This window comes from Rhinopithecus bieti, unplaced genomic scaffold (assembly GCF_001698545.2).
Source record: "Rhinopithecus bieti isolate Rb0 unplaced genomic scaffold, ASM169854v2 scaffold_10589, whole genome shotgun sequence".
Taxonomy (NCBI): Eukaryota; Metazoa; Chordata; class Mammalia; order Primates; family Cercopithecidae; genus Rhinopithecus; species Rhinopithecus bieti.
In genome coordinates, this window is record NW_016807065.1 from 156463 (window position 1) to 169343 (window position 12881).

The 12881-nt window shown below is 50.1% G+C and overlaps 1 protein-coding gene across 1 annotated transcript in view; it reads left to right on the forward strand.

The window, feature by feature from the left end:
• The window catches only part of DNMT1 (DNA methyltransferase 1), a 67055-nt gene that overhangs the window by 43074 nt on the left and 11100 nt on the right, over positions 1-12881 (forward strand). Inside the window, 11 exon segments of the mRNA XM_017880030.1 lie at positions 362-454; positions 1262-1413; positions 1549-1736; positions 1843-2029; positions 4751-4848; positions 5053-5200; positions 6628-6743; positions 6936-7140; positions 7592-7725; positions 9736-9909; positions 12280-12501. Coding sequence (XP_017735519.1) covers positions 362-454; positions 1262-1413; positions 1549-1736; positions 1843-2029; positions 4751-4848; positions 5053-5200; positions 6628-6743; positions 6936-7140; positions 7592-7725; positions 9736-9909; positions 12280-12501 — 1717 coding nt within the window.

The window sequence follows — 12881 nt, forward strand, 5'->3', positions numbered from 1 at the left end:
AAAAAAAAAAAAAAAAAAAATTTATAAAAATTATAAATTTATAAATTTATAAAATTATAAATATGTGTATACACACATATATACACACACGTATTTATACATATATGCACACATACTTATATATATGTATAAATAGAAATATACTTATAAAGCAATATTCAGCTGGAGCTGTTGCCTCTTAAAGTTAGGGCATGAGACTTTGTTCTGGGAAGAGCTGTAGGCCAAGTCACTGTGGTGACTGAGGAGCACCCGACCTGGCTGATGGGATGTCTGCTGAGCTGGGCGCTTGGAGCACCTCTTAGCCCTCCTGGGTTTGGGATGTGAGTCAGAGCCCTTAGTCCCTTTCCTTTTTCTGCTCTAGGTGGTGTTAATGGCAAAAATCTTGGCCCTATAAATGAATGGTGGATCACTGGCTTTGATGGAGGTGAAAAGGCCCTCATTGGCTTCAGCACCTGTAAGTGTGTGGCCCATCATAGGCTGGCCGGGGGTCTGAAAGGGGGCCTTCATGTTCTCCTTCCTGGGGGCTGGTGGGGCTCTGGTGGGAATTCTCAGCAGGCTTGCAGAAGGCCATGTGACTGTGGGAACCTTAGCAGGTTCAGTTGGGGTAGCCTCTTGTGTTAGTTATGACTAGCTCTGGAACTGACTCTCCAGTTGTAAGAGCAGGTCTTGGCCGGATGTGGTGGCTCACACCTGTAATCCCAGCACTTTGGGAGGCTGAGGTAGGGGGATCACTTGAGGCCAGGAATTCGCTAAGCCTGGCCAACATGGTGAAACCCCATCTACCCAAAACACAAAAAATAGCCATGTGTGATGGTGCACACCTGTAATCCCAGCTACGTGGGAGGCTATGGCAGGAGAGTCATGTGAACCCCGGAGGCAGAGGTTGCAGTGAGCCGAGGTCACGCCACTGCACTCCAGCCTGGTCAATGGAGCAAGACTCCATCCTCCTCCCCACCCCCCGCCCCGCCCAAAAAAAAAGCAGGTCTTACTCTTGCAACACAAACCCAGACTGAATTCCAAAAACCAGAGATAGCTCAATGTAGGCCTACTCAGCTAGTCTTTGCTCTCTGCTCTGGCTGACTCAGACAGGCTTCTTCAGAACAAGCCAGCTATGATGTGTTGTGCCCTGTGTTTCTGACATTTGGGTACAGGGTGACTTTTAGACTGTTCGGTGAGTTTGGTGGACTCCTCCCTGCCCTGTGGCCACCGTAGGTGCCATCAGATTCCAACCCCTTTTTCACACCTGCTCTGTTCACCCCAGCGTTTGCCGAATACATTCTGATGGATCCCAGCCCGGAGTATGCGCCCATATTTGGGCTGATGCAGGAGAAGATCTACATCAGCAAGATTGTGGTGGAGTTCCTGCAGAGCAATTCCGACTCGACCTACGAGGACCTGATCAACAAGATCGAGGTAAGAGATCGAGGGGCCTCAGCATCTGGGATTCCCACCGGAAACTTGCCTTCAGAACCAGCAGACACTCACTGTTCTTCAGTTGGATTTAGGCCAGTTTGGCTTAAGTATAAGAGAAACTTGTTCTCTTTCAAGACCACGGTTCCTCCTTCTGGCCTCAACTTGAACCGCTTCACGGAGGACTCCCTGCTGCGACACGCGCAGTTTGTGGTGGAGCAGGTGGAGAGTTATGACGAGGCCGGGGACAGTGACGAGCAGCCCATCTTCCTGACGCCCTGCATGCGGGACCTGATCAAGCTGGCCGGGGTCACGCTGGGACAGAGGTAAGGACGCGGCGGGGACGAGAGTGAAGACTGGAGACTGGGGAGGTTAGAGCATGGTCCCGATCCTCTGTCCCAGTCCTCTGAGATGCTGGACCCTCTCCCGTAGGCGAGCCCAGGCGAGGCGGCAGACCATCAGGCATTCTACCAGGGAGAAGGACAGGGGACCCACAAAAGCCACCACCACCAAGTTGGTCTACCAGATCTTCGACACTTTCTTTGCAGAGCAAATTGAAAAGGATGACAGAGAAGACAAGGAGAACGCCTTTAAGCGCCGGCGATGTGGCGTGTGCGAGGTAACCTCGCCTGTGGGGGCTCCCACTCCCCTGAGGTGGCCCAGCTTCTGGCCTGATCTGAGGACTGCTCCATCTTTCTCTCTGTGGCTTAAGATTCTGGCTGCTCAAATGTGACCCCTGAGACAGAAATTAGTTAGTGGTCTGGGAGGACCCTGCTTGCTTCATTGAACATCAATAGGACAGATGTCCACAGAGGCGTGCTTGGGTGCTTTGCTGATAATGCCACAGTCCTTAACTGACGAACCTGGCTTCTGGGTGACTCTGCTGTGCCTGCATCTCACTGTCTGAAGGCCCCCGTTGGAGTGCTAAGGGAGTATTCACATCTAAGTGGGCACTTTGTCCAACTTAGATTTGAGGCCCTTAGGAGGCCTTCCTTTCTGTGAGTTTTGAAAATATATGTTTACTTCATTCAGGAGGAACCAACCTCCTAGTCCTATGACCCAAAGACCAGGTATATTTTGATACATATTACCTGACTTTCTTTTGGATGAACACTGGCTTCAGGGCTTTGCTTTTGATCCCCGCTGGCATCCCTTAACAGGAGCCTGCATGTCGTCACCATTGTTACTTTGGTTTTATTTAATTTTTCTTGGTTAACACACGTGTGTCCAATGTTTTATAATTTCTAAAAAATTTTTTAATTTTTTGAGACAGTCTCGCTCTGTCACCCAGGCTAGAGTGCAGTGGCACGATCTCAGCTCACCATAACCTCCGCCTCCCGGGTTCAAGCAGTTCTCCTGCCTCAGCCTCCCAAGTGGCTGGGATTATAGGCACCTGCCACCATACCCAGCTAATTTTTTTGTATTTTTAGTAGAAACGGGGTTGCACCATGTTGGCCATGCTGGTCTTGAATTCCTGACCTCAAGTGATCTGCCCACCTTGGCCTCCCAAAGTGCTGGGATTACAGGTGTGAGCCGCTGTGCCTAGCCCTAAAATCTTTTGTTTTTATTTATGCAGCTGTTATATGTTGATACAGATAGATCTAGTTATTTCATTTTAAATATTCTGTAGTATTTCATTAAATGAACACCCTAACTTCTCAATGATAGGCACCTCTTCAGTATTATAAATATAAGGCAGCATCCTTGAGCAAAGCTTCTCGTAAGTGTATCTACTTAGAAATAGCGTTGCTAGGCTGTGGGTGTGTATTCTTAAGTTTGATCTAGAAGATTGCTCTCCAAAATGGTTCTATCAACTTATTTGAGTAGTGTGCGTTCTTGTTTCCTCACACCACCTCTCTGGCTTCTTAACCTTTGCCCATCTGGAGAATGGGAAGGGAATTTTTTCTCTCACCATACTTCTAATAAGGCTGAATTTTTTTTTTTTTTTTTTAGAGACAGGGTCCTGCTGTGTTGCCTTGCCTGGTCTCAAACTCCTGGCTTCAAGTGGTCCTCCTGTCTCAGCCTCCCAAACTGCTGGGATTAGAGGCATGAGGCACTGCACCTGGCCAAACAGGCACATTTTTAAAAGTCTTCTTGTTTTTTCTTGTTGTTGTTGTTGAGATGGGTCTTGCCCTGTCACCCAGTCTGGAGTGCAGTAGCATGACTGTAGCTCACTACATTCTCAACCTCCTGGGCTCAAGTGATCCTCCCAAGTAGCTGGGACCACAGGTATATGCCACCATGCCCAGCTAATTAAAAAAATATATATTGTAGATGGCATTTTGCCATGTTAACCTAGGCTGGTCTTAAATGCCTGAACTTAAGCAGTCCTCCCTCCTTAGCATCCTGAGTTGCTGGAACTGCAGGAATTTGTCACCACACCTGGCGAATTTTTAATTTTTTGTATAGATGGGGGTCTTAATATGTTGCCCAGGCTGGTCTTGAACTCTTGGACTCAAGTGATCCGCCTACATCTGCTTCAGCCTCCCAATATACCGGTTTAGGCATGAGCCACCATGCCTAGCCTAAAAGTCTTAATTCACCGTTTGTTTGATTGTCACTAAGGGCTGTGTGATTCACCTTTTTTTTTTTGAGACGGAATCTTGCCCAGTCGTCCAGGCTGGAGTGCAGTGGCGTGACCTCAGCTCACTGCAAGCTCTCCCTCCTGGATTCATGCCATTCTCCGGCCTCAGCCTCCCGAGTAGCTGGGACTACAGGCACCCGCCCTCACGCTCAGCTAATTTTTTTGTATTTTTAGTAGAGACGGGGTTTCACCATGTTAGCCAGGATGGTCTCAATCTCCTGACCTCATGATCTACCCACCTTGGCGGATGGTCTCAATCTCCTGACCTCATGATCTACCCACCTTGGCCTCCCAAAGTGCTGGGATTACAGGCATGAGCCACCATGCCCGGCCACGATTCACCTTTTTTGTTTTTTTTTTTTAAATTTTTTGAGACCTAAAAGTCTTAATTCATCATTTGTCTCATTGTTACTAAGGGCTGTGTGATTTCCCCCTTTTTTTTTCTTTGAGATGGAGTTTCACTCTTGTCCAGATTGGAATGCAGTGGTGTGATCTTGGCTCGCTGCAATCTCCACCTCCCAGGTTCAAGCAATTCTCCTGCCTCAGCCTCCCAAGTAGCTGCGATTACAGGCACACCCTACCATGCCTGGCTAATCTTTGTATTTTTAGTAGAGATGGGTTTCACCACATTGGCCAGGCTGGTCTGGAATTCCTGACCTTAAGTGATCTACCTGCCTTGGCCTTCTGAAATGCTGGGATTACAGGCATGAGCCACTGTGCCCGGCCCTGATTTGCCTTTTTAATACCATTTTTTAGGTGTGTCAGCAGCCTGAGTGTGGGAAGTGTAAAGCCTGCAAGGACATGGTTAAATTTGGTGGCAGTGGACGGAGCAAGCAGGCTTGCCAAGAGCGGAGGTAGGTCCGGCCGGGTCCTCCTCCTGTGGCAAAGGACTTGCCAGCTGGTGGCGGATGCACTGTGGAGAAGGGCCCGCGTGTGTGGGACAGCACCAGGATTCCTTCGTTAGGCATTGTCTCAGGGCCTGTCCCTGTTAGGACGAAAACAGCCTCGGTTGGTCTTACTTAGAAAAGGGGCCTTAGGTATAACCAGTGACATTGCAGGTGTCCCAATATGGCCATGAAGGAGGCAGATGACGATGAGGAAGTCGATGATAACATCCCAGAGATGCCGTCACCCAAAAAAATGCACCAGGGGAAGAAAAAGAAACAGAACAAGAATCGCATCTCTTGGGTTGGAGAAGCTGTCAAGGTAACCCTTGGAGCCCCTCGTTCGGCTCACTGCCATGTTCCCGATAAGCAGGTTCCCCTAGTATCTTGCCAACCTGACCTATTGGTCAACCTGAGCCCCAGCACCAAGAAACCTGCCTGTTTGCCCCTGAGAGGAGCAGGACTGGCCAAGAGACCATGTTCTGTGGCTCAGTACCAGCAAGGCATTTTTGTGTGGCCACAAGGCTCAGTTCTCCTAATGTCCCAAAATGGGCATTTGACACAGTTCTAGGGGTGTCAGGCAGTTGAGCCCTCAGCTTGTTTTTCTGTTTTGTTTTGTTTGAGACAGAGTCTTGCTCTATCACCCAGGCTGGAGTGTGGTGACATGATCTCAGCTCGCTGCAACCTCTGCCTCCCAGGTTCAAGCAATTCTCCTACCCCAGCCTCCTGAGTAGCTGAGATTACAGGCATGCACCACCAGGCCAGGCTAACTTTTTTTGTGTTTTTAGTAGAGACGAGGTTTCATCATGTTACCCAGACCATTCTCAAACTCCTAGCCTCAAGTGATCCACCTACCTCAGCCTCCCGAAGTGCTGGGATTACAGGCGGGAGCCACCGCGCCTGGCCCCTCATAGCTTGTTTTCAAGAGAGCCGTCACAGCCCCCTCTGGCGTGGGGTGGGTCTTTTGGGGGCAGCAACAGATGGCCTCCCAGTTGTTCTGTGGTCATCGGCTTCACTGAGGGTCAGTTCCTTTACCACAGTGTGAGAGAAAGGAGTGAGTATCCTCTGTGTTGCTTCTCTGATGTCCATAAATAAAGATGCAGTCAGTTCACTTAAGCATGAGGCTTGCCACCTGTTGGCTGCCTGGGCCGTGGCTGAGCCCCTGCAGGAGGACAGACATGGGTACTGCTGCATGGCATGAGTACCTCTGCAGGGTAGGGGGCTGGGAGGAGGCTGGGGCCACGAGGCCTTGCAGAGGTGACACCCGGGCTGAGATGGAGATGGTCAGGTAGGACCTAGCCACATGAACACCTGGGGGAGAGCTGCACTGAGGTGCCAGTCAGCTTACCTTGTTGGAGAAAAGGAAGGAGGCCCCTGCAGTTGGAGTGGCTTGAGCCAGGGGGTGACAGGCAGGACAGGGGCCAGGGTTCAGGCTGTGGCCTTACAGACGATGGTGAGGTGTTGGGGGCTATGCTGTTAAAATCAAATCCTGGGACCCAAGTGGCAGAGCGGAAGTGGGAGGGACGCGAGTTCCCTTGGCTACAGCATCCAGCCGAGGAAGGTGGACGTTCTCTTCTTTTTTATTATTGAAGCCCTTGTAGAACGGGATGTTCTCTTTAGCAGCAACTCTTCATTGACTTCTTGATGAAATGGAGTCATGTCTTACATTAAGTAACAGAGAACCATGCAGGTCAAGGCCAGCAAAGACCCTCAAAATGATCTTCCGTGAACATACGCTGTCATTTTCAGACTGACGGGAAGAAGAGTTACTATAAGAAGGTGTGCATTGATGCGGAAACCCTGGAAGTTGGGGACTGTGTCTCTGTTATTCCAGATGATTCCTCAAAACCGCTGTATCTCGCAAGGTTTGCATCTTTCTTTTTGCTTGACTTCTGCACGTCCTTTCTCATCAAGTAGGAGATGCCTGTTTTGCCAAAATAGCACCAGCAGCTTTTTGCCCTAGATGAAAACCAAAAAGGACGAGTGCCGCTGCCCAGACTCGGTCACTTATCTGCTGGCCAGGTCAGAACTTCTCCCCATGCCCGTCTTGATTCCAGGGTCACGGCGCTGTGGGAGGACAGCATCAATGGGCAGATGTTTCACGCCCACTGGTTCTGCGCTGGGACAGACACAGTCCTCGGGGCCACGTCGGACCCTCTGGAGTTGTTCTTGGTGGATGAATGTGAGGACATGCAGCTTTCATATATCCACAGCAAAGTGAAAGTCATCTATAAATCCCCATCTGAAAACTGGGCCATGGAGGTGAGTGCCTGGTGCCCCTCGCGAGCCCCTGCCTTGCCATGGAGGGTCAACTGCTGACATGTGTTCTGTTTTGTTTTTAGTTGTATTATCTTGTGTGTGTGTGTATTTTTGTTTTTTTGGGTTTTTTTTGAGACGTAATTTCGCTCTTGTTGCTCAGGCTGGAGTGCAATGGCATGATCTCAGCTCACTGCAACCTCTGCGTCCCAGGTTCAAGTGATTCTCCTGCCTCAGTCTCCCGAGTAGCTGGGATTATAGGCACCCGCCACCACGCCTGGCTAATTTTTTTTTGTATTTTTAGTAGACACGGGGTTTCACCATGTTGACCAGGCTGGTCTCGAACTCCTGACCAGCCTGGGAGGCCAGGTGATCCACCTGCCTCGGCCTCCCATAGTGCTGGGATTACAGGCATGAGCCACCACGCCTGGCCTGACACGCATTCTTATCTCCCAAGGGAGGCATGGATCCCGAGTCCCTGCTGGAGGGGGATGACGGGAAGACCTACTTCTACCAGCTGTGGTACGATCAAGACTATGCGAGATTCGAGTCCCCTCCAAAAACCCAGCCAACGGAGGACAACAAGTTCAAGTGAGCACTGGGGCCAGGCTCGGGGTCAACAGGCACTTTCAGCCCACATCGCTCCTGTTTCCCATGTGCTTCCGTCTGGTTGGCTTCCCCCAGTGGCCCCCCAGTTTGTGTTTCTTGCTCACCAAAGGCCAGCCTGACTATGGATGACGCTCAAGGGTGTAGATGGCCTGGAGTTGCTTTAAGTATGTGGATGACCTGGCATTGGCTTTGTAAGGAACAGGGTTCATCTTCCCATTTCAAGACTTCCCGTGTGTTCTTCAGTGTGTGCCCAGCTTTGGCATGTATTTGGCTGTTTCTTAGATATTTTCTCCTGTAAATGAGACCTTTTATTCGATTCTTTTCTAACTGGGTGACTGCTTTGAGGGAAGCTTTTATTTTTTATTTTATTTTTGAGACAGAGTTTCACTTTTGTTGCCCAGGCTGGAGTGCAACGGCTCAATCTTGGCCCACCGCAACCGCCGCCTCCTGGGTTCAAGTGATTCTCCTGCCTCAGCCTCCCGAGTAGCTGGGACTACAAGCATGTGCCACCATGCCTGGCTAATTTTTTTGTATTTTTAGTAGAAACGGGGTTTCTCCATGTTGGTCAGGCTGGTCTCGAACTCCCAACCTCAGGTGATCCGCCCGCCTCGGCCTCCCAGAGTGCTGGGATTACAGGCATGAGCCACCGTGCCTGGCCAGCTTTTATTTGTTAATGTCCAATGCCCCATGCCTTCTTTTTAACCTCCGTACCTCACTTTTTTCAACTAAAAGCAGCAGCCAGCACCCCCAGAGGAGCAGGTGGCAACCAGGGAGACCCAGGGGGGCCAAGAGGGCTCCCCTGGGGGTATCTGTGCTTCTCTTATAAGTCTCATGCTGGCTTCGGTTTGATCTCTATTTTCATTTTATTTTTTATTTATTTTATTTTTATTTTTTCGAGATGGAGTTTCACTCTTGTCACCCAGGCTGGAGTGCAGTGGCACGATCTCGGCTCATTACAACCTCTGCCTCCTGGGTTCAAGCAATTCTCCTGCCTCAGCTTCCCAAGTAGCCGAGACTACAGGCGCCTGCTACCATGCCCGACTAATTTTTGTATTTTTAGTAGAGACAGGGTTTCACCATATTGGCCAGGCTGGTCTGGAACTCCTGACGTTAGGTGATCTGCTCCCTTCAGGTTCGCAAAGTGCTGGGATTACAGGCGTGAGCTACCGCACCCAACCCCATTTATTTATTTATTATCACCCAACCCCATTTATTTATTTATTATCACCCAACCTTACTTATTTATTTATTTATTTGAGACAGGGTCTCACTCTGTCACCCAGGCTGGAGTGCAGTTGTGTGGTCACAGCTCACTGCAGCCTTGACCTGCTGGGCTTAAGTGATCTTCCTGCCTCAGCCTCCTGAGTAGCTAGAACTGCAGGCATGCACCACCCTGCCTGGTTAATTTAAAAAAAATTTTTTTTTGTAGAAACGGGGTCTCACTGTGTTGACCAGGCTAGTCTCAAACTTCTGGACTCAAGCGATCCTCCTGCCTTGGCCTCCCAAAGAGCTGGGATTACAGACATGAGCCACCATGCTGGGCCTTGATCTGTATTTTTAAGGCTGTCTTCAGGTCTCTTTTAAGGGCTTACTAGTCAAGAATAATGTTGAATTTCCTCAAATACCTGTTGAGCCTTTTATAGAGAGAACAGTAAGAGTCTCTGCTGGATTAAGTTCCTCACCGAGCCGCTCGGGACTCTTGCTGGTGTGTTCTTAACCGTACTCTAGACTCTGTTCATTGATATCTTAGGGTTTTTGTATCAATGACTCAAAAGTGACTTGATTTTCTTGCTATATTCTCTCTGGGCTTTGGTCTCAAATAAGTGCCTTCAGAATGTGAACACAAAGCACAAGAAAGCCACTTCCTTCCTTCTAGCATCTGCAGATGTTTTCTCTTGGTCGCCAGAGTCTCTGGATTAAGCTGGCAGTAGCTGCTGCAGCCACCACTGGCCACCTCAGGGCCTTACGCTTCTGTCCCTTTGTTTCCTTCAGGTTCTGTGCGAGCTGTGCCCGTCTGGCTGAGATGAGGCAAAAAGAAATCCCCAGGGTCCTGGAGCAGCTCGAGGACCTGGACAGCCGGGTCCTCTACTACTCAGCCACCAAGAACGGCATCCAATACCGAGTCGGTGATGGCGTGTACCTGCCCCCTGAGGCCTTCACGTTCAAGTGAGTGCCCCCTCGGAGCAGCTGGGGCCAGGGTGCTCCAGGCCGAGCCAGGCTGGCTTTGTAGTGTCCCCCTCCTCACAGACATCCCCAACCCCTCCGCACCAGCTATTATCCCAGCCATCACGTTGGCATAGGTGGCAAATAGACAACATAAAGCATGGAGTGTAGACTGACCGCGATGCTATTTCAGAGCAAAGCTGACTGTAAAAGTCAGAACTCACTGGTTTGGCTGGGTGTGATTTCTCACACCTGTAATCCCAGCGCTTTGGGAGGCTGAGGCAGTGGGGAATCATCTGAGGTCAGGAGTCCGAGACCAGCCTGGCTAACACGGTGAAACCTCGTCTCTACTAAAAATACAAAAATTAGCCGGGTGTGGTGGTGCACATCTGTAGTCCCAGCTACTCGGGAGGCAGAGACAGGAGAATCACTTGAACCTGGGAGGCAGAGGTTGCAGTGAGCCAAGATCATGCCACTGCACTCTAGCCTGGGCGACAGAGTGTGACTCCGTCTCAAAATTAAAAAAAGCAAAAAAGAACTTAATGGCTAAAGCGCAAGGGACAGCTGGGGGCCCTCCCCAGTTCTGCCTCTGCCCAAGGACACCTCCTCTCCGTCCCCTGCTGTGAAGTGGGAGAGTGGGATCTTGGCTGCTGGGGCTCAAAGGGTTGAGTGAGTTGAAAGTGCTCCATACAGTACCTGGCTTAAAGTAAAGGCTTAATGAACATGAGTTACTTCTTGGTAAGAGGGAATTACATCAGATGACTTATCTGTGTTGGAGGATCGAGGCTCTTCCAGGAAAAACCTAAAGCCACAGATCGTTTCCACACTGATGCATTCTGTGTTTTTGCTAAGAATAAGTGCGTGGTTGGAATCACAGCCCACATTTTCCAGATGCTTTCCCAGCTCACAGTTCCATTTCCCTAGAGCCCCAGCTCCCTTACCTTAGTTCAGTTAGTGTGAATTATGAGACCTGGAGAAATAGGGTCCCTCCAGCTTTGGCACAGTTAGGGTGCATTACCCCCTCTGGTTGTCCTTGATTGGAAGGGGACACCTACCTGTAGTATTTTCTGCCAGGTGCTCCTGGCAGAGTGGGAGACTCAGCACAGAGGTGCCTTTGGGGCCCGTCAGACTCCTGGGAGGCCTAGTGGGGAGAACATGGCAGCCGCCTTCCCTAACGGCAGGCCCTCTCCAAAGAACAGCTTTTCCACACTAGTCAGACCTCATTCCCATTGCCCCAGACCCCTGTGTCGCCTTAGATTGGCCTTCTCCAGTGTCTCTTCTAGATCAGAGCCTTAGGGTAGCGTAGGTTGTATCATAGCAACAACCCCAAATCACAGTGACTTAAAACCACAGTAACTGGACTGGGCATGGTGGCTCATGCCTGTCAGGAGTTCAAGACCAGCCTGGCCAACATACCTGTCTCTACTAAAAATAAATTAGCCAGGGTTAGCTGGGTGTGGTGGCGGGTGCCTGTAATCCCAGCTACTTGGGAGGCCGAGGCACGAGAATCGCTTGAACCTGGGAGGAGGAGTTGCAGTGAGCCAAGATCATGCCACTGCACTCTAACCTGGGTGACAGAGTGAAAGTGTCTCAACAAAAACCACAGTAGCCACTGTCTTGCTCACACGAGGTGCCCATCACAGGTCAGCAGAGAACTCTGCCTGTTGTGTCCCTTGGATATCTGGGCTGCTGGAGTCAGAAGCCCAGCAGCTGGGTTGCCAGTCTCTGAGCCCAAGGGAAAGCACACAGGACATTCCCCAGGCAGTGACATGCTCTTAGGTCACTTCTGCTCATGTCACATGCCAGGAAACACAAGATGCCAAGTGGTCGGGAGGCAGGAGCCTGGGGTATTTGAGCAATGTTGGCCACCACCATAGCCAGTAATGCACAGAGGGTAAATGCATGCTTCAAACAGTGAGACTGAATCTCCAGCTAAATACTTTTTTATTCTTCAAGATGGAGTCTTGCTCTGTCACCCAGGCTTCAGTGCAGTGGCACAATGTCAGCTCACTGCAACCTCTGCCTCCTGGGTTCAAGCAATTCTCCTGCCTCAGCCTCCTGAGTAGCTGGAATTATAGGTGTGTACCACCGCGCCCAGCCAATTTTTGTATTTTTAGTAGAGACAGGGTTTCACTATGTTGGCCAGGCTGGTCTCGAACTTCTGACCTTGTGGTCCACCTGCCTCGATCTCCCAAAGTGCTGGGATTACAGGCGTGAGCCACAATGCCCAGCCTAAATCATTTCTTAAGGTACACACCTACCTTAATTCATCGGGTGTTTGACTTTAAATGGCTATTGTCACAGGTCAGTCATGCCTGACTGACCACTGCAAGGTGGAAGGTTCATTGATGCTAAGTGGGTGCTTCTCTGCAGCATCAAGCTGTCCAGTCCTGTGAAACGCCCACGGAAGGAGCCTGTGGATGAGGACCTGTACCCAGAGCACTACCGAAAATACTCCGACTACATCAAAGGCAGCAACCTGGATGCCCCTGAGCCCTACCGAATTGGCCGGATCAAAGAGATCTTCTGTCCCAAGAAGAGCAACGGCAGGCCCAACGAGACTGACATCAAGATCCGGGTCAACAAGTTCTACAGGTCAGTGGAGGCCTCTATTCTTCCACGAGGCCACAGACTCTTCTAGAAGGCTCTGCCTGAAACAGGGTTGTGATATAGCACCCACAGTTGTTCTAAGAGTTAGGTTGAGTTAGCTGTTTTTCCAAGTGTTTCTGATTATCAGTGGGCATTGATAATGACTAGAATTCTAGTTCCCAGCCCGCACTTTTAGGTCTTTATTTTAATGTTGCAGAGCCCTTTTTCCAAAAGAAATCCTTAAGCTGGCTGGGCGCTGTAGCTCACGCCTCTAATCCTAGCACTTTGGGAGGCTGAGGCAGGAAGATCACTTGAGTCCAGGAGTTCAAGGCCAGCCTGAGGAAATGTAGTGAGACCCTGGCCCTACCAAAAAAAAAAAAAAAAAA